Source organism: Oncorhynchus keta, chromosome 30 (genome assembly GCF_023373465.1).
Source record: "Oncorhynchus keta strain PuntledgeMale-10-30-2019 chromosome 30, Oket_V2, whole genome shotgun sequence".
NCBI classification, from domain to species: Eukaryota; Metazoa; Chordata; class Actinopteri; order Salmoniformes; family Salmonidae; genus Oncorhynchus; species Oncorhynchus keta.
In genome coordinates, this window is record NC_068450.1 from 20,247,468 (window position 1) to 20,267,864 (window position 20,397).

The 20,397-nt window shown below is 48.2% G+C and overlaps 1 protein-coding gene and 2 long non-coding RNA genes across 6 annotated transcripts in view; 1 reads left to right on the plus strand and 2 right to left on the minus strand.

Moving 5' to 3' along the window:
* The window catches only part of LOC118363274 (autophagy-related protein 2 homolog A-like), a 59,953-nt gene extending 40,581 nt beyond the window's left edge, over positions 1-19,372 (minus strand). Inside the window, exons 1-16 of the mRNA XM_035743961.2 lie at positions 18,771-19,372; positions 18,182-18,344; positions 17,664-17,813; positions 17,328-17,430; positions 16,882-17,020; positions 16,420-16,614; positions 16,178-16,277; positions 11,519-11,689; positions 11,150-11,341; positions 9,581-9,824; positions 9,332-9,473; positions 9,105-9,203; positions 8,810-8,968; positions 3,540-3,813; positions 3,379-3,451; positions 3,049-3,217 (exon numbers count right to left, since the gene is read on the minus strand). Of these exons, the coding sequence (XP_035599854.1) occupies positions 3,049-3,217; positions 3,379-3,451; positions 3,540-3,813; positions 8,810-8,968; positions 9,105-9,203; positions 9,332-9,473; positions 9,581-9,824; positions 11,150-11,341; positions 11,519-11,689; positions 16,178-16,277; positions 16,420-16,614; positions 16,882-17,020; positions 17,328-17,430; positions 17,664-17,813; positions 18,182-18,344; positions 18,771-18,941 (2,544 nt within the window). The 5' untranslated portion in view covers positions 18,942-19,372. The remainder of the gene's footprint in view (positions 1-3,048; positions 3,218-3,378; positions 3,452-3,539; positions 3,814-8,809; positions 8,969-9,104; positions 9,204-9,331; positions 9,474-9,580; positions 9,825-11,149; positions 11,342-11,518; positions 11,690-16,177; positions 16,278-16,419; positions 16,615-16,881; positions 17,021-17,327; positions 17,431-17,663; positions 17,814-18,181; positions 18,345-18,770) is intronic.
* LOC127913695 (uncharacterized) lies at positions 4,089-5,122 on the minus strand. The gene is made up of 4 exons (XR_008086535.1): positions 4,989-5,122; positions 4,789-4,938; positions 4,339-4,438; positions 4,089-4,138 (listed from the first exon to the last, which is right to left on the minus strand). It is a non-coding gene; the product is annotated as an uncharacterized LOC127913695 (long non-coding RNA).
* On the plus strand, positions 11,709-14,137 carry LOC127913694 (uncharacterized). Of its 4 annotated transcripts, XR_008086533.1 has the most exons (5): positions 11,709-12,444; positions 12,751-12,920; positions 13,329-13,362; positions 13,635-13,770; positions 14,054-14,137. It is a non-coding gene; the product is annotated as an uncharacterized LOC127913694 (long non-coding RNA). The 4 variants fall into 4 exon arrangements; XR_008086532.1 differs by lacking the exon at positions 13,329-13,362; XR_008086531.1 differs by lacking the exons at positions 13,329-13,362; positions 13,635-13,770 and having other exon boundaries at positions 12,751-13,192.
* Positions 19,373-20,397: the final 1,025 nt, after the last annotated feature.

Consider the following 20,397-nt stretch of genomic DNA (forward strand, 5'->3'; position numbering starts at 1 on the left):
GCAAGGGCTTTGGGATGGAGATGCAATATGGCAGTCGTGCCAACATATCTCATCAGCCACCTGGTGGAAGGGACTTTGTGGATCTGAGGCTCTTTCCCTTGTTGCCTTCATCATCCTCCAAATCCCACAAACATCAGCCACCTCAGAGCACAACTGGTCCTTGTTTGGGAACACACACACACACACACACACACACACACACACCAGGCTGACCAATACAAAGGTTGAAAAATTGGTGGCCATGTGGGCAAACTTGAGGCTTTTTGAGCCTGACAATGAGCCATCCTCAACAGGGTTGGAAAGGGGCTTTTTGAGCCTGACAACGAGCCATCCTCAACAGGGTTGGAAAGGGACTTTTTGAGCCTGAAAACGAGCCAGCCTCAACAGGGTTGGAAAGGGACTTTTTGAGCCTGAAAACGAGCCATCCTCAACAGGGTTGGAAAGGGACTTTTTGAGCCTGAAAACGAGCCATCCTCAACAGGGTTGGAAAGGGACTTTTTGAGCCTGAAAACGAGCCATCTTCAACAGGGTTGGAAAGGGACTTTTTGAGCCTGAAAACGAGCCATCTTCAACAGGGTTGGAAAGGGACTTTTTGAGAGATGCGATGGATCACTGGGGATTGTTCAATATTCCTTTTAGTTGTTCATTGAAATCCTCCCATACGAAGAGTCAACTCATTTAATTAAAAGTTCAATTTGTAAGTTAAATATTTAAAAAAAAGATATATATTGGAAGGATAATAATTAGCAATTATGTCTACTTATGATAAGGTAAAAGGTTTGTTTCTGTCTCCAGATGGTATGGTAAATATATCCAATGCAAAAAACATCTACATTTAAATGGTAGTCATATTAATTCCCATATATTCCAACAGAAAGTTTCCATCTCTGAATATTCCCCAAAATGTGCAACCCTAGGGGTGGTATACAGAAGATAGCCCTATTTGGTAAAAGACCAAGTCCATATTATGGCAACAACAGCTCAAATAAGCAAAGAGAAACAACAGTCCATTGTTACTTTAAGACATGAAGGTCAGTCCATTCGGGAAAATCTCAAGAACTTTGAAAGTTTCTTCAAGTGCAGTTGCAAAAAACATCAAGAGCCACAGAAAAGGAAGACCTAGAGTTACCTCTTCTGCAGAGGATAAGGTCATTAGAGTTAACCTCACCTCAGATTACAGCTCAAATAAATGTAGCAACAAACACAACTGTTCAGAGGAGACTGCATGAATCAGGCCTTTGTGGTCCAATTGCTGAAAAGAAACCACTACTAAAGGACACCAATAATAAGAAGAAACTTGCTTGGGCCAAGAAACATGACCAATGTATTTTAGACCGATGGAGTCCAAATGTGCCATTTTTGGTTCCAACCGCAGTGTCTTTGTGAGATGCAGAGTAGGTGAACGGATGATCTCTACATGTGTGGTTCCCACCGTGAAGCATGGAGGTGGCGGTGTGGGGGGGCTTTGCTTGTGACACTGTCAGTGAATTATTTAAGAATTCAAGACACACTTAACCAGCATGGCTACCACAGCATTCTGCAGTGATACACCATCCCATCTGGTTTGAACTTAGGTTTTGCACTTATCATTTGTTTTTCAACAGGACAATGACCCAACACACCTCCAGGCTGTGTAAGTGCTATTTGACCAAGAAGGAGAGTGATGGAGTGCTGCATCAGATGACCTGGCCTCCACAATCACCCGACCTCAATCCAATTGAGATGGTTTGGGATGGGTTGGACCGCAGAGTGAAGGAAAAGCAGCCAACATGTCTTCAGCACGTGGGAACTCCTTCTAGACTGTTGGAAAAGCGTTCCAGGTGAAGCTGGTTGAGCGAATGCCAAGTTTACAAAGCTGTCAAGGCAAAGGGTGGCTACTTTGAAGAATCTAAAATATATTTTGATTACAACATGATTCCATATTTCCATACATGTGTATATGATGATTCCATATATGATTCCATATTTGTTATTTCATAATGTTGATGTCTTCACTATTATTTTACAACTAAAAATAAAGAAAAACCCTTGAATGAGTAGGTGTGTCCAAACATTTGACTGGTACTGCTACGTGTGTGTGTGTGTGTGTGTGTGTGTGTGTGTGTGTGTGCGCATGTCTCTTCACAGACACTGCTGTTCCATAAGGTGTATTTTTATATGATCCTACTGCTTATATCAGTTACCTGATGTGGAATAGTTGTGGAAAAGTACCTGATGTTGAAAAGTTCAATGTAGCCATGGCTCTATGTAGTACTGTGAAGAGACCTTTGTTGGCATGTCAATGTAGCCATGGCTCTATGTAGTACTGTGAAGAGACCTTTGTTGGCATGTCAATGTAGCCATGGCTCTATGTAGTACTGTGAAGAGACCTTTGTTGGCATGTCAATGTAGCCATGGCTCTATGTAGTACTGTGAAGAGACCTTTGTTGGCATGTCTTGTGGGGTATGCATGAGTGTCCGAGCTGTGTGCTAGTAGTTTAAGCATACAGCTCGGTGCATTCAGCTTGTCAACACTTCTTACAAAAACAAGTATGGATGAAGTCAATCTCTTCCACTTTAAGCCATGAGAGATTTACATGCAAAGGGATGGCCAGTTGTGAGAGAGGGATGGCCAGTTGTGAGAGAGGGATGGCCAGTTGTGAGAGAGGGATGGCCAGTTGTGAGAGAGGGATGGCCAGTTGTGAGAGAGGGATGGCCAGTTGTGAGAGGGATGGCCAGTTGTGAGAGAGGGATGGCCAGTTGTGAGAGAGGGATGGCCAGTTGTGAGAGAGGGATGGCCAGTTGTGAGAGAGGGATGGCCAGTTGTGAGAGAGGGATGGCCAGTTGTGAGAGGGGATGGCCAGTTGTGAGAGGGGGATGGCCAGTTGTGAGAGGGGGATGGCCAGTTGTGAGAGGGGGATGGCCAGTTGTGAGAGAGGGATGGCCAGTTGTGAGAGAGGGATGGCCAGTTGTGAGAGAGGGATGGCCAGTTGTGAGAGAGGGATGGCCAGTTGTGAGAAAGGGATGGCCAGTTGTGAGAGAGGTGTTTGTGATGGGATGGTGCGGTACCTCCTCAGTCTCGAACATGGTGCGGTTGGAGGAGAAGGGAGAGCTGGTCTTCTCTCGGAGTTCACAGGGGTTCTCAAACGACATGGACCCCAGGTCCCTCATCAGACCCACCCCTACCCCCCCTAACGCTGACCCTAGACCCTCTCCTCCACTCACACGCACTGACAATCTGGAGAGAGGGAGGGAGGTAGACAAAGAAAGACAGGGAGATGTATACTATACAGCTGTGGAATTGGTGTACAGTAGGTTTTTGATGAAAGACATTCAATTCAAGTGACACAGCAAGTGAAACAAACTCTCCTAAAACAAATGTTCTAGAAACACACTCACTTGGCCATGGAGTCTTGACTCTTCTTGACTCTGATACAGGGGAAGGAGTCTCCCTCCCAGCCCTCATACGTTCCTGAGAGAGACAATGAACAAACAATTGCTCAAAATGTGACCGTTACTGTGTGTGTATGTATATTTGACTGTGTGTGTGTGTTCCTCACCGTGCATGTCACTGAAGCTGGCCTCCAATAGCTGTGTGAGGGAGCTGTGGGAGGGGCCAGGGGGTGCATGGTGATCTGGCTGGAGGTCAAGGCCCTCCTGGGAGCAGATATCCAGGTCACACAGCTCCAGTACCAGGGTCTCCTGCCGCATGGCTCTCTGGGAAGGCGGGCGTCGGAAGGGGAGCGGCCGGAGGTCTGGGATGGGGAAGCGGAGCTTAAGGATGGCGTGGGGCGAGAGGAGGGAGAGAGAGGAGTGCAGCTCACTGCTCTGGGTCTGAGAGAGGGATGGGAGAAGAGTTGGAGGAAAAAGAGGGGAGAATATTAATATAAAAAATCTAAACAAAGAAAACCTGCAATTTAACTTCAATTGTGAGGCAGGTATGTCAAAATCCTTATCAACCATTATCAAATGGCTCATCTTAGTGGCTAGTGGCTTGCTAAGTGTTTACCTGTGTGTGGACGGGTCCTCTTAGTGGCTGGTGGCTTGCTAAGTGTTTACCTGTGTGTGGACGGGTCCTCTTAGTGGCTGGTGGCTTGCTAAGTGTTTACCTGTGTGTGGACGGGTCCTCTTAGTGGCTGGTGGCTTGCTAAGTGTTTACCTGTGTGTGGACGGGTCCTCTTAGTGGCTGGTGGCTTGCTAAGTGTTTACCTGTGTGTGGACGGGTCCTCTTAGTGGCTGGTGGCTTGCTAAGTATTTACCTGTGTGTGGACGGGTCCTCTTAGTGGCTGATTGCTTGCTAAGTGTTTACCTGTGTGTGGACGGGTCCTCTTAGAGGCTGGTGGCTTGCTAAGTGTTTACCTGTGTGTGGACGGGTCCTCTTAGTGGCTGGTGGCTTGCTAAGTGTTTACCTGTGTGTGGACGGGTCCTCTTAGTGGCTGGTGGCTTGCTAAGTGTTTACCTGTGTGTGGACGGGTCCTCTTAGTGGCTGATTGCTTGCTAAGTGTTTACCTGTGTGTGGACGGGTCCTCTTAGAGGCTGGTGGCTTGCTAAGTGTTTACCTGTGCGTGGACGGCTCCTCTTAGTGGCTGATTGCTTGCTAAGTGTTTACCTGTGTGTGGACGGGTCCTCTTAGTGGCTGGTGGCTTGCTAAGTGTTTACCTGTGTGTGGACGGGTCCTCTTAGTGGCTGGTGGCTTGCTAAGTATTTACCTGTGTGTGGACGGGTCCTCTTAGTGGCTGATTGCTTGCTAAGTGTTTACCTGTGTGTGGACGGGTCCTCTTAGAGGCTGGTGGCTTGCTAAGTGTTTACCTGTGTGTGGACGGGTCCTCTTAGTGGCTGGTGGCTTGCTAAGTGTTTACCTGTGTGTGGACGGGTCCTCTTAGTGGCTGGTGGCTTGCTAAGTGTTTACCTGTGTGTGGACGGGTCCTCTTAGTGGCTGGTGGCTTGCTAAGTGTTTACCTGTGTGTGGACGGGTCCTCTTAGTGGCTGGTGGCCTGCTAAGTGTTTACCTGTGTGTGGACGGGTCCTCTTAGTGGCTGGTGGCTTGCTAAGTGTTTACCTGTGTGTGGACGGGTCCTCTTAGTGGCTGGTGGCTTGCTAAGTGTTTACCTGTGTGTGGACGGGTCCTCTTAGTGGCTGGTGGCTTGCTAAGTGTTTACCTGTGTGTGGACGGGTCCTCTTAGAGGCTGATTGCTTGCTAAGTGTTTACCTGTGTGTGGAGGGGTCCTCTTAGTGGCTGATTGCTTGCTAAGTGTTTACCTGTGTGTGGACGGGTCCTCTTAGTGGCTGATTAGGGTGGCCGCGGCCACGCGGTGTAGTGTCAACAACGCAGCCACTGCCAGCTAGCCTACAAAGTCAACAACGCAGCCACTGCCAGCTAGCCTACTTCAGCAGTACTGTATAATTTTAATCATTTTAGTCAATAAGATTCTTGCTACGTAAGCTTAATAATATAATAATAATAATAATATATGCCATTTAGCAGACGCTTTTATCCAAAGCGACTTACAGTCATGTGTGCATACATTCTACGTATGGGTGGTCCCGGGGATCGAACCCACTACCCTGGCGTTACAAGCGCCATGCTCTACCAACTGAGCTACAGAAGGACCATTCGAACATTCGAGACGTGTAGTCCACTTGTCATTCCAATCTCCTTGCATTAGCGTAGCCTCTTCTGTAGCCTGTCAACTATGTGTCGGTCTATCCCTGTTCTCTCCTCTCTGCACAGACCATACAAACGCTCCACACCGCGTGGCCGCGGCCACCCTAATCTGGTGGTCCCAGCGCGCACGATCCACGTGGAGTTCCAGGTCTCCGGTAGCCTCTGGAACTGCCGATCTGCGGCCAATAAGGCAGAGTTCATCTCAGCCTATGCCTCCCTCCAGTCTCTCGACTTCTTGGCACTGACGGAAACATGGATCACCACAGATAACACTGCTACTCCTACTGCTCTCTCTTCGTCCGCCCACGTGTTCTCGCACACCCCGAGAGCTTCTGGTCAGCGGGGTGGTGGCACCGGGATCCTCATCTCTCCCAAGTGGTCATTCTCTCTTTCTCCCCTCACCCATCTGTCTATCGCCTCCTTTGAATTCCATGCTGTCACAGTTACCAGCCCTTTCAAGCTTAACATCCTTATCATTTATCGCCCTCCAGGTCCCCTCAGAGAGTTCATCAATGAGCTTGATGCCTTGATAAGCTCCTTTCCTGAGGACGGCTCACCTCTCACAGTTCTGGGCGACTTTAACCTACCCACGTCTACCTTTGACTCATTCCTCTCTGCCTCCTTCTTTCCACTCCTCTCCTCTTTTGACCTCACCCTCTCACCTTCCCCCCCTACTCACAAGGCAGGCAATACGCTCGACCTCATCTTTACTAGATGCTGTTCTTCCACTAACCTCATTGCAACTCCCCTCCAAGTCTCCGACCACTACCTTGTATCCTTTTCCCTCTCGCTCTCATCCAACACTTCCCACACTGCCCCTACTCGGATGGTATCGCGCCGTCCCAACCTTCGCTCTCTCTCCCCCGCTACTCTCTCCTCTTCCATCCTATCATCTCTTCCCTCTGCTCAAACCTTCTCCAACCTATCTCCTGATTCTGCCTCCTCAACCCTCCTCTCCTCCCTTTCTGCATCCTTTGACTCTATGTCCCCTATCCTCCCCTCCCGCTCCGTGGCTCGACGACTCATTGCGAGCTCACAGAACAGGGCTCCGGGCAGCCGAGCGGAAATGGAGGAAAACTCGCCTCCCTGCGAACCTGGCATCCTTTCACTCCCTCCTCTCTACATTTTCCTCCTCTGTCTCTGCTGCTAAAGCCACTTTCTACCACTCTAAATTCCAAGCAGCTGCCTCTAACCCTAGGAAGCTCTTTGCCACCTTATCCTCCCTCCTGAATCCTCCTCCCCCTCCCCCCCTCCTCCCTCTCTGCAGATGACTTCGTCAACCATTTTGAAAAGAAGGTCGACGACATCCGATCCTCGTTTGCTAAGTCAAACGACACCGCTGGTTCTGCTCACACTGCCCTACCCTATGCTCTGACCTCTTTCTCCCCTCTCTCTCCAGATGAAATCTCGCATCTTGTGACGGCCGGCCGCCCAACCACCTGCCCGCTTGACCCTATCCCCTCCTCTCTTCTCCAGACCATTTCCGGAGACCTTCTCCCTTACCTCACCTCGCTCATCAACTCATCCCTGACCGCTGGCTACGTCCCTTCCGTCTTCAAGAGAGCGAGAGTTGCACCCCTTCTGAAAAAACCTACACTCGATCCCTCCAATGTCAACAACTACAGACCAGTATCCCTTCTTTCTTTTCTCTCCAAAACTCTTGAACGTGCCGTCCTTGGCCAGCTCTCCCGCTATCTCTCTCAGAATGACCTTCTTGATCCAAATCAGTCAGGTTTCAAGACTAGTCATTCAACTGAGACTGCTCTTCTCTGTATCACGGAGGCGCTCCGCACTGCTAAAGCTAACTCTCTCTCCTCTGCTCTCATCCTTCTAGACCTATCGGCTGCCTTCGATACTGTGAACCATCAGATCCTCCTCTCCACCCTCTCCGAGTTGGGCATCTCCGGCGCGGCCCACGTTTGGATTGCGTCCTACCTGACAGGTCGCTCCTACCAGGTGGCGTGGCGAGAATCTGTCTCCTCACCACGCGCTCTCACCACTGGTGTCCCCCAGGGCTCTGTTCTAGGCCCACTCCTATTCTCGCTATACACCAAGTCACTTGGCTCTGTCATAACCTCACATGGTCTCTCCTATCATTGCTATGCAGACGACACACAATTAATCTTCTCCTTTCCCCCTTCTGATGACCAGGTGGCGAATCGCATCTCTGCATGTCTGGCAGACATATCAGTGTGGATGACGGATCACCACCTCAAGCTGAACCTCGGCAAGACGGAGCTGCTCTTCCTCCCGGGGAAGGACTGCCCGTTCCATGATCTCGCCATCACGGTTGACAACTCCATTGTGTCCTCCTCCCAGAGCGCTAAGAACCTTGGCGTGATCCTGGACAACACCCTGTAGTTCTCAACTAACATCAAGGCGGTGGCCCATTCCTGTAGGTTCATGCTCTACAACATCCGCAGAGTACGTCCCTGCCTCACACAGGAAGCGGCGCAGGTCCTAATCCAGGCACTTGTCATCTCCCATCTGGATTACTGCAACTCGCTGTTGGCTGGGCTCCCTGCCTGTGCCATTAAACCCCTACAACTCATCCAGAACGCCGCAGCCCGTCTGGTGTTCAACCTTCCCAAGTTCTCTCACGTCACCCCGCTCCTCCGCTCTCTCCACTGGCTTCCAGTTGAAGCTCGCATCCGCTACAAGACCATGGTGCTTGCCTACGGAGCTGTGAGGGGAACGGCACCTCAGTACCTCCAGGCTCTGATCAGGCCCTACACCCAAACAAGGGCACTGCGTTCATCCACCACTGGCCTGCTCGCCTCCCTACCACTGAGGAAGTACAGTTCCCGCTCAGCCCAGTCAAAACTGTTCGCTGCTCTGGCCCCCCAATGGTGGAACAAACTCCCTCACGACGCCAGGACAGCAGAGTCAATCACCACCTTCCGGAGACACCTGAAACCCCACCTCTTTAAGGAATACCTAGGATAGGATAAAGTCATCCTTCTCACCCCCCTTAAAAGATTTAGATGCAGTATTGTAAAGTGGCTGTTCCACTGGATGTCATAAGGTGAATGCACCAATTTGTAAGTCGCTCTGGATAAGAGCGCCTGCTAAATGACTTAAATGTAATGTAAATGATTGCTTGCTAAGTGTTTACCTGTGTGTGGACGGGTCCTCTTAGTGGCTGATTGCTTGCTAAGTGTTTACCTGTGTGTGGACGGGTCCTCCTCCGGTCTGTGTGGGACAGTGGCTGCAGGCTCTGCTCAGAGGCTCCAGTCGACTCAGTATGTCCAGGTCCAACTCAGCACTCAGCTCTCTCAACTCTACCCTCACTACACTGTCTCTACGCAGAACACGCTGCCTCCCCTGCAATACAGAGTCATTGACATGTCAGGAGGAGGGGGTAGCAGGTTAACAGAGGAAACCAAAACAGACTGAATTAATGATATATTAGCTTTTGAACATGACGCCAACACACAACATGGACACTGTCATGGTTAACCTTGCGCAGGTGTTTCTCTGTGAGACTATAGTGTAGCTGTGCACAGGGTCTGGCTGTATCTCCCACTGTGAACATCCCATCACGCTGGAACTGGAGCAACTAGAGGAGGAGGAAAGAGGAGTGAAGAGTTATATCCTGGGCAATGCTAGCCCATGCTGTAGCACACTGTTATGTTGAATGGTGTGTATAAATCCTCAGATGATCTCAAATAACAGCCCCTGTCCTACCTCAGTGTATTGGGGCTTTCTTGGCACCCAGAGACACTCAAGCAGCTCTAGCCTACTGAAGGATAGGTCAGAGGTCACAGCACGGGAGTGGCGACCCGCACTGCGCATCTCACACACCACCTGTACCGCTGCTCCAGTCATCCTGAGAGATAGAGCAAGTGATTATTTATGGGTATGTAGGGCAGGCAGGTTTGTTGGTATATCTGAGGAGTGGTGGCCAATGTTGAAGAGACTATTGTGTGTTTGTACCTTAGGTGTGAGTGCGGGCATGCTTTAGCGAAGCTAGCTCTGAGGTGGTGGAAGTCTCTCTCGCTGAACATGCTGTCTTTGAAGAAGGCCAGCTCCCGGAAGAACACCTGAGACACCTGGGTCAATGAGGACACTCCGTCCGGCCCGGGGTGTGGTTCCTGCTCCAGTAGGGTTAGGGTGAGCCCGCCAAGCGAGAGGCGGAGCAATGCCTCTGGTTTCAGGGGCTCAGATTGGCTACTTCGCCCTGGACGAGGAGGGGTTAATAAGATGAATCAGGAAGATAGGTTGTATAACCATTCTATATTTTCGGCCCGTCATTGGACACTGTGCTATCCAACCTCCAAACGAGCTTCAATGCCATACAGCACTCCTTCCGTGGCCTCCAACTGCTCTTAAACGGAGTAAAACCAAATGCATGCTTTTCAACCGATCGCTGCCTGCACCCGCATGCCCGACTAGCATCACCACCCTGGATGGTTCCAACCTTGAATATGTGGACATCTATAAGTACCTAGGTGTCTGGCTAGACTGCAAACTCTCCTTCCAGACTCACATCAAACATCTCCAATCAAAAATCAAATCCAGAGTCGGCTTTCTATTCCGCAACAAAGCCTCCTTCACTCACGCTGCCAAGCTTACCCTAGTAAAACTGACTATCCTACCGATCCTCGACTTCGGCGATGTCATCTACAAAATGGCTTCCAACACTCTACTCAGCAAACTGGATGCAGTCTATCACAGTGCCATCCGTTTTGTCACTAAAGCACCTTATACCACCCACCACTGCGACTTGTATGCTCTAGTCGGCTGGCCCTCACTACATATTCGTCGCCAGACCCACTGGCTCCAGGTCATCTACAAGTCCATGCTAGGTAAAGCTCCGCCTTATCTCAGTTCACTGGTCACGATGGCAACACCCATCCGGCACGCGCTCCAGCAGGTGTATCTCACTGATCATCCCTAAAGCCAACACCTCATTTGGCCGCCTTTCGTTCCAGTACTCTGCTGCCTGTGACTGGAACGAATTGCAAAAATCGCTGAAGTTGGAGACTTTTATCTCCCTCTCCAACTTCAAACATCAGCTATCCGAGCAGCTAACCGATCGCTGCAGCTGTACATAGTCTATAGGTAAATAGCTCACCCTTTTTCACCTACCTCATTCCCATACTGTTTTTATACTGTTTTTATTTATTTACTTTTCTGCTCTTTTGCACACCAATATCTCTACCTGTACATGCCCATCTGATCATTTATCACTCCAGTGTTAATCTGCAAAATTGTATTATTCGCCTACCTCCTCATGCCTTTTGCACACATTGTATATAGACTGCCCATTTTTTTCTACTGTGTTATTGACTTGCTAATTGTTTACTCCATGTGTAACTCTGTGTTGTCTGTTCACACTGCTATGCTTTATCTTGGCCAGGTCGCAGTTGCAAATGAGAACTTGTTCTCAACTAGCCTACCTGGTTAAATAAAGGTGAAATAAAAAAATAAATAAAAATAATATAGTTTTTGTTATCTGTGAAATGTGTACAAAACAATGTAGTAAGATGCTGTGAGAGTTACCTGGTATTCTGCTACACTGGGGCAGGCTGGATAGTGATCCTGGTACAGGATAACACCTGGGACCCTGTGGAAGGCCCTGGGCGTAGCTAGCCTGGCTGTGTGTAGACGACGCCATGCTGTTGGAGAGAGAGCTGCCAGAGAGAGCTGACGTCGCACTGCTAGTCATACCAGGACCCATGGAGAAGAACATATCTGAAAGACAGAGAGTGTAAACAGAGAAAATGTGCATTATGCTTCACATGTCTAGTTCAACTAATCTCTCACAGAAATGCCAAGAACACAAATTATGCATCAGCGAACAAAGGCTAATGTGACCTCAAATTCACTAGCCTCCATATTGCATTCCAACTATAGCTTCCCTCCACTAACCCACGTTCTCCAGACCGGTGAGGTAGGGCTCCATGTCAGGCTCTTCATCCCAGTCCGGATCCCTATCTCCGGGGCTGGAGCTCAACTGTTTGCTCAAGTCCTCCTCTATCAGACGCAGGTCCTCAGAGTCCAGGGGACGGCTGTGAACCCCAGCACCACTGGCTTCAGGCTCTGGTAGGATAGACAGGGAGGAATCATACATGCTCTGGTAGGTTAGACAGGGAGGAATCATACAGGCTCTGGTAGGTTAGACAGGGAGGAATCATACAGGCTCTGGTAGGATAGACAGGGAGGAATCATACAGGCTCTGGTAGGATAGACAGGGAGGAATCATACAGGCTCTGGTAGGTTAGACAGGGAGGAATCATACAGGCTCTGGTAGGTTAGACAGGGAGGAATCATACAGGCTCTGGTAGGATAGACAGGAAGGAATCATACAGGCTCTGGTAGGATAGACAAGAATGAATCATACAGGCTCTGGTAGGATAGACAGGGAGGAATTATACAGGCTCTGGTAGGTTAGACAGGGAGGAATCATACAGGCTCTGGTAGGTTAGACAGGGAGGAATCATACAGGCTCTGGTAGGATAGACAGGAAGGAATCATACAGGTTCTGGTAGGTTAGACAGGAAGGAATCATACAGGCTCTGGTAGGATAGACAGGGAGGAATCATACAGGCTCTGGTAGGATAGACAGGAAGGAATCATACAGGCTCTGGTAGGATAGACAGGAAGGAATCATACAGGTTCTGGTAGGATAGACAGGAATGAATCATACAGGCTCTGGTAGGATAGACAGGGAGGAATCATACAGGCTCTGGTAGGTTAGACAGGGAGGAATCATACAGGCTCTGGTAGGTTAGACAGGGAGGAATCATACAGGCTCTGGTAGGTTAGACAGGGAGGAATCATACAGGCTCTGGTAGGTTAGACAGGGAGGAATCATACAGGCTCTGGTAGGATAGACAGGGAGGAATCATACAGGCTCTGGTAGGATAGACAGGGAGGAATCATACAGGCTCTGGTAGGTTAGACAGGGAGGAATCATACAGGCTCTGGTAGGTTAGACAGGGAGGAATCATACAGGCTCTGGTAGGTTAGACAGGGAGGAATCATACAGGCTCTGGTAGGTTAGACAGGGAGGAATCATACAGGCTCTGGTAGGTTAGACAGGGAGGAATCATACAGGCTCTGGTAGGATAGACAGGAAGGAATCATACAGGCTCTGGTAGGTTAGACAGGAAGGAATCATACAGGCTCTGGTAGGATAGACAGGAATGAATCATACAGGCTCTGGTAGGATAGACAGGAATGAATCATACAGGCTCTGGTAGGATAGACAGGGAGGAATCATACAGGCTCTGGTAGGATAGACAGGGAGGAATCATACAGGCTCTGGTAGGTTAGACAGGGAGGAATCATACAGGCTCTGGTAGGTTAGACAGGGAGGAATCATACAGGCTCTGGTAGGATAGACAGGAAGGAATCATACAGGCTCTGGTAGGATAGACAGGAATGAATCATACAGGCTCTGGTAGGTTAGACAGGGAGGAATCATACAGGCTCTGGTAGGTTAGACAGGGAGGAATCATACAGGCTCTGGTAGGTTAGACAGGGAGGAATCATACAGGCTCTGGTAGGTTAGACAGGGAGGAATCATACAGGCTCTGGTAGGTTAGACAGGGAGGAATCATACAGGCTCTGGTAGGATAGACAGGAAGGAATCATACAGGCTCTGGTAGGATAGACAGGAATGAATCATACAGGCTCTGGTAGGATAGACAGGGAGGAATCATACAGGCTCTGGTAGGATAGACAGGGAGGAATCATACAGGCTCTGGTAGGTTAGACAGGGAGGAATCATACAGGCTCTGGTAGGTTAGACAGGGAGGAATCATACAGGCTCTGGTAGGATAGACAGGAAGGAATCATACAGGTTCTGGTAGGTTAGACAGGAAGGAATCATACAGGCTCTGGTAGGATAGACAGGGAGGAATCATACAGGCTCTGGTAGGATAGACAGGAAGGAATCATACAGGCTCTGGTAGGATAGACAGGAAGGAATCATACAGGTTCTGGTAGGATAGACAGGAATGAATCATACAGGCTCTGGTAGGATAGACAGGGAGGAATCATACAGGCTCTGGTAGGTTAGACAGGGAGGAATCATACAGGCTCTGGTAGGTTAGACAGGGAGGAATCATACAGGCTCTGGTAGGTTAGACAGGGAGGAATCATACAGGCTCTGGTAGGTTAGACAGGGAGGAATCATACAGGCTCTGGTAGGATAGACAGGGAGGAATCATACAGGCTCTGGTAGGTTAGACAGGGAGGAATCATACAGGCTCTGGTAGGTTAGACAGGCTCTGGTAGGGGAGGAATCATACAGGCTCTGGTAGGTTAGACAGGGAGGAATCATACAGGCTCTGGTAGGTTAGACAGGGAGGAATCATACAGGCTCTGGTAGGTTAGACAGGGAGGAATCATACAGGCTCTGGTAGGATAGACAGGAAGGAATCATACAGGCTCTGGTAGGTTAGACAGGAAGGAATCATACAGGCTCTGGTAGGATAGACAGGAATGAATCATACAGGCTCTGGTAGGATAGACAGGAATGAATCATACAGGCTCTGGTAGGTTAGACAGGGAGGAATCATACAGGCTCTGGTAGGATAGACAGGAAGGAATCATACAGGCTCTGGTAGGATAGACAGGAATGAATCATACAGGCTCTGGTAGGATAGACAGGGAGGAATCATACAGGCTCTGGTAGGTTAGACAGGGAAGAATCATACAGGCTCTGGTAGGTTAGACAGGGAGGAATCATACAGGCTCTGGTAGGTTAGACAGGGAGGAATCATACAGGCTCTGGTAGGTTAGACAGGGAGGAATCATACAGGCTCTGGTAGGTTAGACAGGGAGGAATCATACAGGCTCTGGTAGGTTAGACAGGGAGGAATCATACAGGCTCTGGTAGGTTAGACAGGAAGGAATCATACAGGCTCTGGTAGGATAGACAGGAATGAATCATACAGGCTCTGGTAGGATAGACAGGAATGAATCATACAGGCTCTGGTAGGATAGACAGGAAGGAATCATACAGGCTCTGGTAGGATAGACAGGAAGGAATCATACAGGCTCTGGTAGGATAGACAGGAAGGAATCATACAGGCTCTGGTAGGATAGACAGGAAGGAATCATACAGGCTCTGGTAGGATAGACAGGGAGGAATCATACAGGCTCTGGTAGGATAGACAGGGAGGAATCATACAGGCTCTGGTAGGATAGACAGGAAGGAATCATACAGGCTCTGGTAGGATAGACAGGAAGGAATCATACAGGCTCTGGTAGGATAGACAGGGAGGAATCATACAGGCTCTGGTAGGTTAGACAGGAAGGAATCATACAGGCTCTGGTAGGATAGACAGGAAGGAATCATACAGGCTCTGGTAGGATAGAAAGGGAGGAATCATACAGGTTCTGGTAGGTTAGACAGGAAGGAATCATACAGGTTCTGGTAGGATAGACAGGGAGGAATCATACAGGTTCTGGTAGGATAGACAGGAAGGAATCATACAGGTTCTGGTAGGTTAGACAGGAAGGAATCATACAGGCTCTGGTAGGATATACAGGGAGGAATCATACAGGCTCTGGTAGGATAGACAGGAAGGAATCATACAGGCTCTGGTAGGATAGACAGGAAGGAATCATACAGGTTCTGGTAGGATAGACAGGAATGAATCATACAGGCTCTGGTAGGATAGACAGGGAGGAATCATACAGGCTCTGGTAGGATAGACAGGGAGGAATCATACAGGCTCTGGTAGGATAGACAGGGAGGAATCATACAGGCTCTGGTAGGATAGACAGGGAGGAATCATACAGGCTCTGGTAGGATAGACAGGAAGGAATCATACAGGTTCTGGTAGGATAGACAGGAAGGAATCATACAGGCTCTGGTAGGATAGACAGGAATGAATCATACAGGCTGTGCAGTACACAGTGTGGATGAAGATGTGTATGGTTAAAAGGCAGAGTTTTGTTCCACTGTTAATGACATTAGGATGTGGAACTAAGACACAACTGTATAAAACATTAAGAACACCTTCCTAATATTATGTTTCACCCCTCCTCAGAACAGCCTCTATTCATCAGAGCATGGACTCTACAAGGTGCCGAAAGTGTTCCACAGGGATGTTGGCCCATGTTGACTCCAATGCTTCCCACAGTTGTGTCAAGTTGGCTGGATGTCATTTGGGTGGTGGACCATTCTTTGATACACATGGAAACTGTTGAGCATGAAAAACCCAGCAGCGTTGCAGTTCTTGACACAAACCACTGCGTCTGGCACCTACTACCAAACCCAGTTCAAAGACACTTCAAATATTTTATCTTGCCCATTCACCGTCTGAATGGCACATACACAATCCATGTCTCAATTGTCTCAAGGTTTAAAATTCCTTCTTTAACCGGTCTCCTCCCCTTCATCTACACTGCTTGAAGTGGATTTAACAAGGGGCATCAATAAGGGCTCATAGCTCTCACCTGAATTGACATGGTCAGTCAATGTCATGAAAATAACAGTTCCTAATGTTTTGTATAATCAGTGTAGGTGGAATGCAGGTGGGGAGGTACAAGTAAACCACTGTCTTTCCTCACCTGTGTCGATGCAGAGGGCAGACAGAAGGTCGGTCAGGTGAGTGATCTGGTCTGGAGAGAGCAGCAGGTGGAGGCAGCCCACCTTTCCATCCAGCTCCAACTGAAAGATAAGGAGAGACAATTGGCTGTAATAACAGAGACAGAACAAGACTAAAGCAAAACTGTGTTCTTTAAAAAACTAGGTTAAGCACACAGGAAGTGAACCAAACCTCATGCAAACACACTGACAGACAGACACACACCTTAGGTCCAGGCAGCATGTCGTTCTGTTTGATCTTGACCATGGTCTCCATGAAGCCAGAACAGCTGCCGATGAGGAGGGGCCGTTGGGTGGCCGGAGGGAGGGAGGTGGGGGCAGCTGGAGGGTCAGTCTCCTTCTCCTCAACTTCCTCATCACTGGCTGAGGCTGAGCCAGGGGTGTCAGCTCTTAAAGGACCCTGAGGAGAGAAAGATTACCAGGGTTAACCCTTAGCACCACTGCTTGATAGTCTGTCAGCCCCAAGTCTCATATTGCCTCTCACACTAGAAGGAGAGCGAGAGGAAATACTGTATGAGTGTATGTGAGTAGTTTCTAAGTGAATATTTAGTCTATATAAGAGGTGTGTGTTATATTGGGACCCAATGTGAGTATATGCATGTGAGAGTGATAGTGTACAATGAGGGGGTTGATAAGTGCCATGGTCAATGTGAAACTGTATGCTTACCTGGGGCCCTCCGGTGGTCTCGTACAGCAGTTGAACAGAGCTGAGCTGGAGGATCTTGTGCAGGAAGGCAGGGGGCTGGTGGATGTCCACAGGCACTGTCTGGTTGGGGTCCCTTACCGCCTCGTCACAGTACTCCAGCCTACAGTGCACCACACAGCCACCGGGGGCAGAGATGAGCACTCAGCACAATAACGCTATATACCTTCAACCTCAGCCAAATCACCCACCACACACACATTCACCATACAAGCTCTACCAAAGATAGTGAAGTTTCTCAGAGGTTCAAAGGTTCTCTTTGGATCTACAGACAAATCCAGTGACTGTTTGCATTGCAAGTTTGAATCAAGTGTTGCCTTATCTCCTTTCCATCCTGACTTTTACACCGGTCAAAGGTGAACAGATCACCACAGGAAGTGTGAGTGTCAGTGTGGTGAGAACCAACGTACCGTTTGATGTGCACCTCTAAGGCAATGCCCGTCTCCATGTCCAGGGGCTGGTGCTCGATTCGGACGATGGTGTCCAGGAGGGTGACTTTTATCCGACGCAGGACTGCAACACAACACAAAAAGGGACATCCATTATCACTAAGCATATTGGTCACAAAGACACTAACAAGGGACACCAGTGATTTGATATGAGTCCTTATTTCACAGGCTTGGACTTGATGGTACACAACTGACTCAGCAGTTTGAAAACAACTGAACAAATATTTTATCTTCAAAAAGGCACAGTGCTTTTCACTGCCATGCACACATGCAAACAAGGCCTACACATTGACTCACCAGTCTCAATAGTTTGTGCAAACATCTCCAAGCCCTCCAGTGGAGCGGGCGGTTCCTCGGACGCCTCAGGGGGGTCCTTTAGGCACTCCTGGGCCAGCTGCATGCTGGACGTCATGCATGTGGACCAGCCCTGGGAGTCCAAACCCCCACCTACACGTAAACGGAAAAAAAACCAGGCATAATTCAGTGACTGTAATCAATGCTAAGTGATGACTCATGGACATACTGTACTGTATGACTGAGCAACAGTCATTTTGTTAATTGGTTTGTAGCTGGCTCTAAAAAAAATGTTGGGCCGGGGATAGTGCAACACATCTTCTCTTGAGCTCTAACATTGGTTTACAAAAAAAGAGTTAGCTAGTACTAGACAACTGTATGTCTTAGTTGACAATGACATTCTAAAGGTAGCTAGCTAATCAATGGTTACCACAACTTCCTTCCTGAACCTGATAGGCCTGAGGCAGTGACAGGAACAGGAGCAATAACAAGGTAAGACTGGCTGTCAGACTGAGACTTACTGGTCCTGTACTTGGGTCTGCATGTTATCTGAAGGCCTGAGATGACGAGGGTGCAGTGGTCAGTGACAAGAGTTGACCAGGGAATTGTCACCTCTATGCTGCTCACAAACCCATCCACAATCTCAAGTGGAGCCCCAAGAGACTCCAAGAGCTCGTTGACCGCCTGGGGGGAGGGAAGGAAGGAAATGGGCGATGAGATATTAATAGAGATGAGTGGAAGATGTTGGAAAAAGAAACACCTTGTCCTACAATAAACAGCTGGTGGAAATGGCGTCGGGCAATGGTTTTGTCTGATGTGCAGATTGAAAGTGAGTGAGGTGGTGAGACCTAAGTCATATACAGTATATTTCAACTGAACTGCAGGGACACTGGATGAGGAGAGTTATTTTCCAATCAGATGCTGACAAAAATATTTATCGGAACTGCTGTTCCCTGAACTCACGAGAGGCGTTGATACTGTTGTTATACTCAAGTCCTGAAATTGCAAAAAAGTTGCAAAAAAGTTGAGGGTCGGAGTGCATGGGAACACACAAAAGGGACCAGTTGTTCCTTGACAGTTAAAACTGCCTTACTACATTGACTAACTCACCCAAACATCGATGTTGATTTCTTTGATGACACCACTACCATTGTACAGGTCCAAACTCAGCTGTTCCAAACTCAGTCGTTCTTGAAAGAAGTGACCGAGGTAATGCTGTAAGAGGTACCGACAGGCCCGCTTCTTGATTGAGCCTGACCAGGGGAAAAGCCAGCGAGACATAGGGCCAGCGAGTTCAGGGTGAGGGCGCGATGAGGCGATGGAGGGAAACGAATCCGAAAATAGTCCTCCGACAACTGCATAACAAATCAAACAAAGTGTACTAACGAGGAACGAGCTACAGGACTGGCTAGCTAGCTAACGTTAGAGCCTAGTAGGTGGCTAAGGAAGGGGGTAACCCGTATCTCGGAAATCCTTTGTGTCAGGACCGATGAGTCCAACGTCGTTTTACAAGACGTTATACTTGTTGTTTCAGTTCCTCTTTTAACGGTATTTCCGTCTAAACTTGGCGACAGGTCCTCTTGCATATCTCGCGTTTCACCGTTTCTCAGGGTTGTTTATTGTTTTCATACGCGAATTGATTGTACGGTGGGGGACGTCATTGCGTCAATTGCAAAGGCCGAAATTATAAATACGCCATCTTTGGAAGGTCAAAACCAAACTGCGTTCCTCTGCCCAGGCGTTGCTGTTACATGCCATATCTTAGATACAACGCTTGGATAGTTATTTTACGTATCAGCTTACCACATTAGTCTTCAAAACAATTGGGAACTCGGAAATCTCCGATTATCAATCAAATCAATATAAGGGGCTTTAGTGTCATGGGAAACATGTTTACATTGGCAAAGCAAGGGAAATAGATAATAAACAAAAGTGAAATTATCAATAAAAATGTAAAAGCGTTACACTCACAAAAGTTCCAAAAGAATAAAGATGTCATATTATGTCTATATACAGAGTTGTAACGATGTGCAAATAGTTTGAGTACAAAAGGGAAAATAAAAAAACATAAATATGGGTTGTATTTACAATGCTGTTTGTTCTTCACTGGTTGCCCTTTTCTTGTGGCAACAGGTCTGCTGTGATTGCACACGGGTATTTCCCCCAATTGATATGAGAGTTTGTCAAAATTGGATTTGTTGGGTCTGTATAATCAGAAGGAAATATGTCTTTAATATGGTCATACATTTGGCAGGAGGTTATGAAGTGCACCTCAGTTTTCACCTCATTTTCTGACTTACTTGACAGCCAGGTCTGCCTATGGCAGCCTTTCTCGATAGCAAGGCTATGTTCAGAGTCTATACATAGTCAAAGCTTTCCCTATTTTTGTGTCAGTCACAGTGGTCAGGTATTCTGCCACTGTGCACTCAGTGTTTAGGGCCAAATAGCATTCTAGTTTGCTCAGATTTTTTGTTAATTCTTTCCAATGTCTCAAGTATTTGTTTACTCATGATTTGGTTGGGTTTAATTGTGTTGCTGTCCTGGGGCTCTGTAGGGTCTGTTTGTGTTTATGAACAGAGCACCAGGACCAGCTTGCTTAGGGGACTCTTCTCCAGGTTCATCTCTCTGTAGGTGATGGCTTTGTTATGGAAGGTTTGGGAATCGCTTCCTTTTAGGTGGTTGTAGAATTTAACGACTCTTTTCTGGTTTATGATAATTAGCGGGTATCGGCCTAATT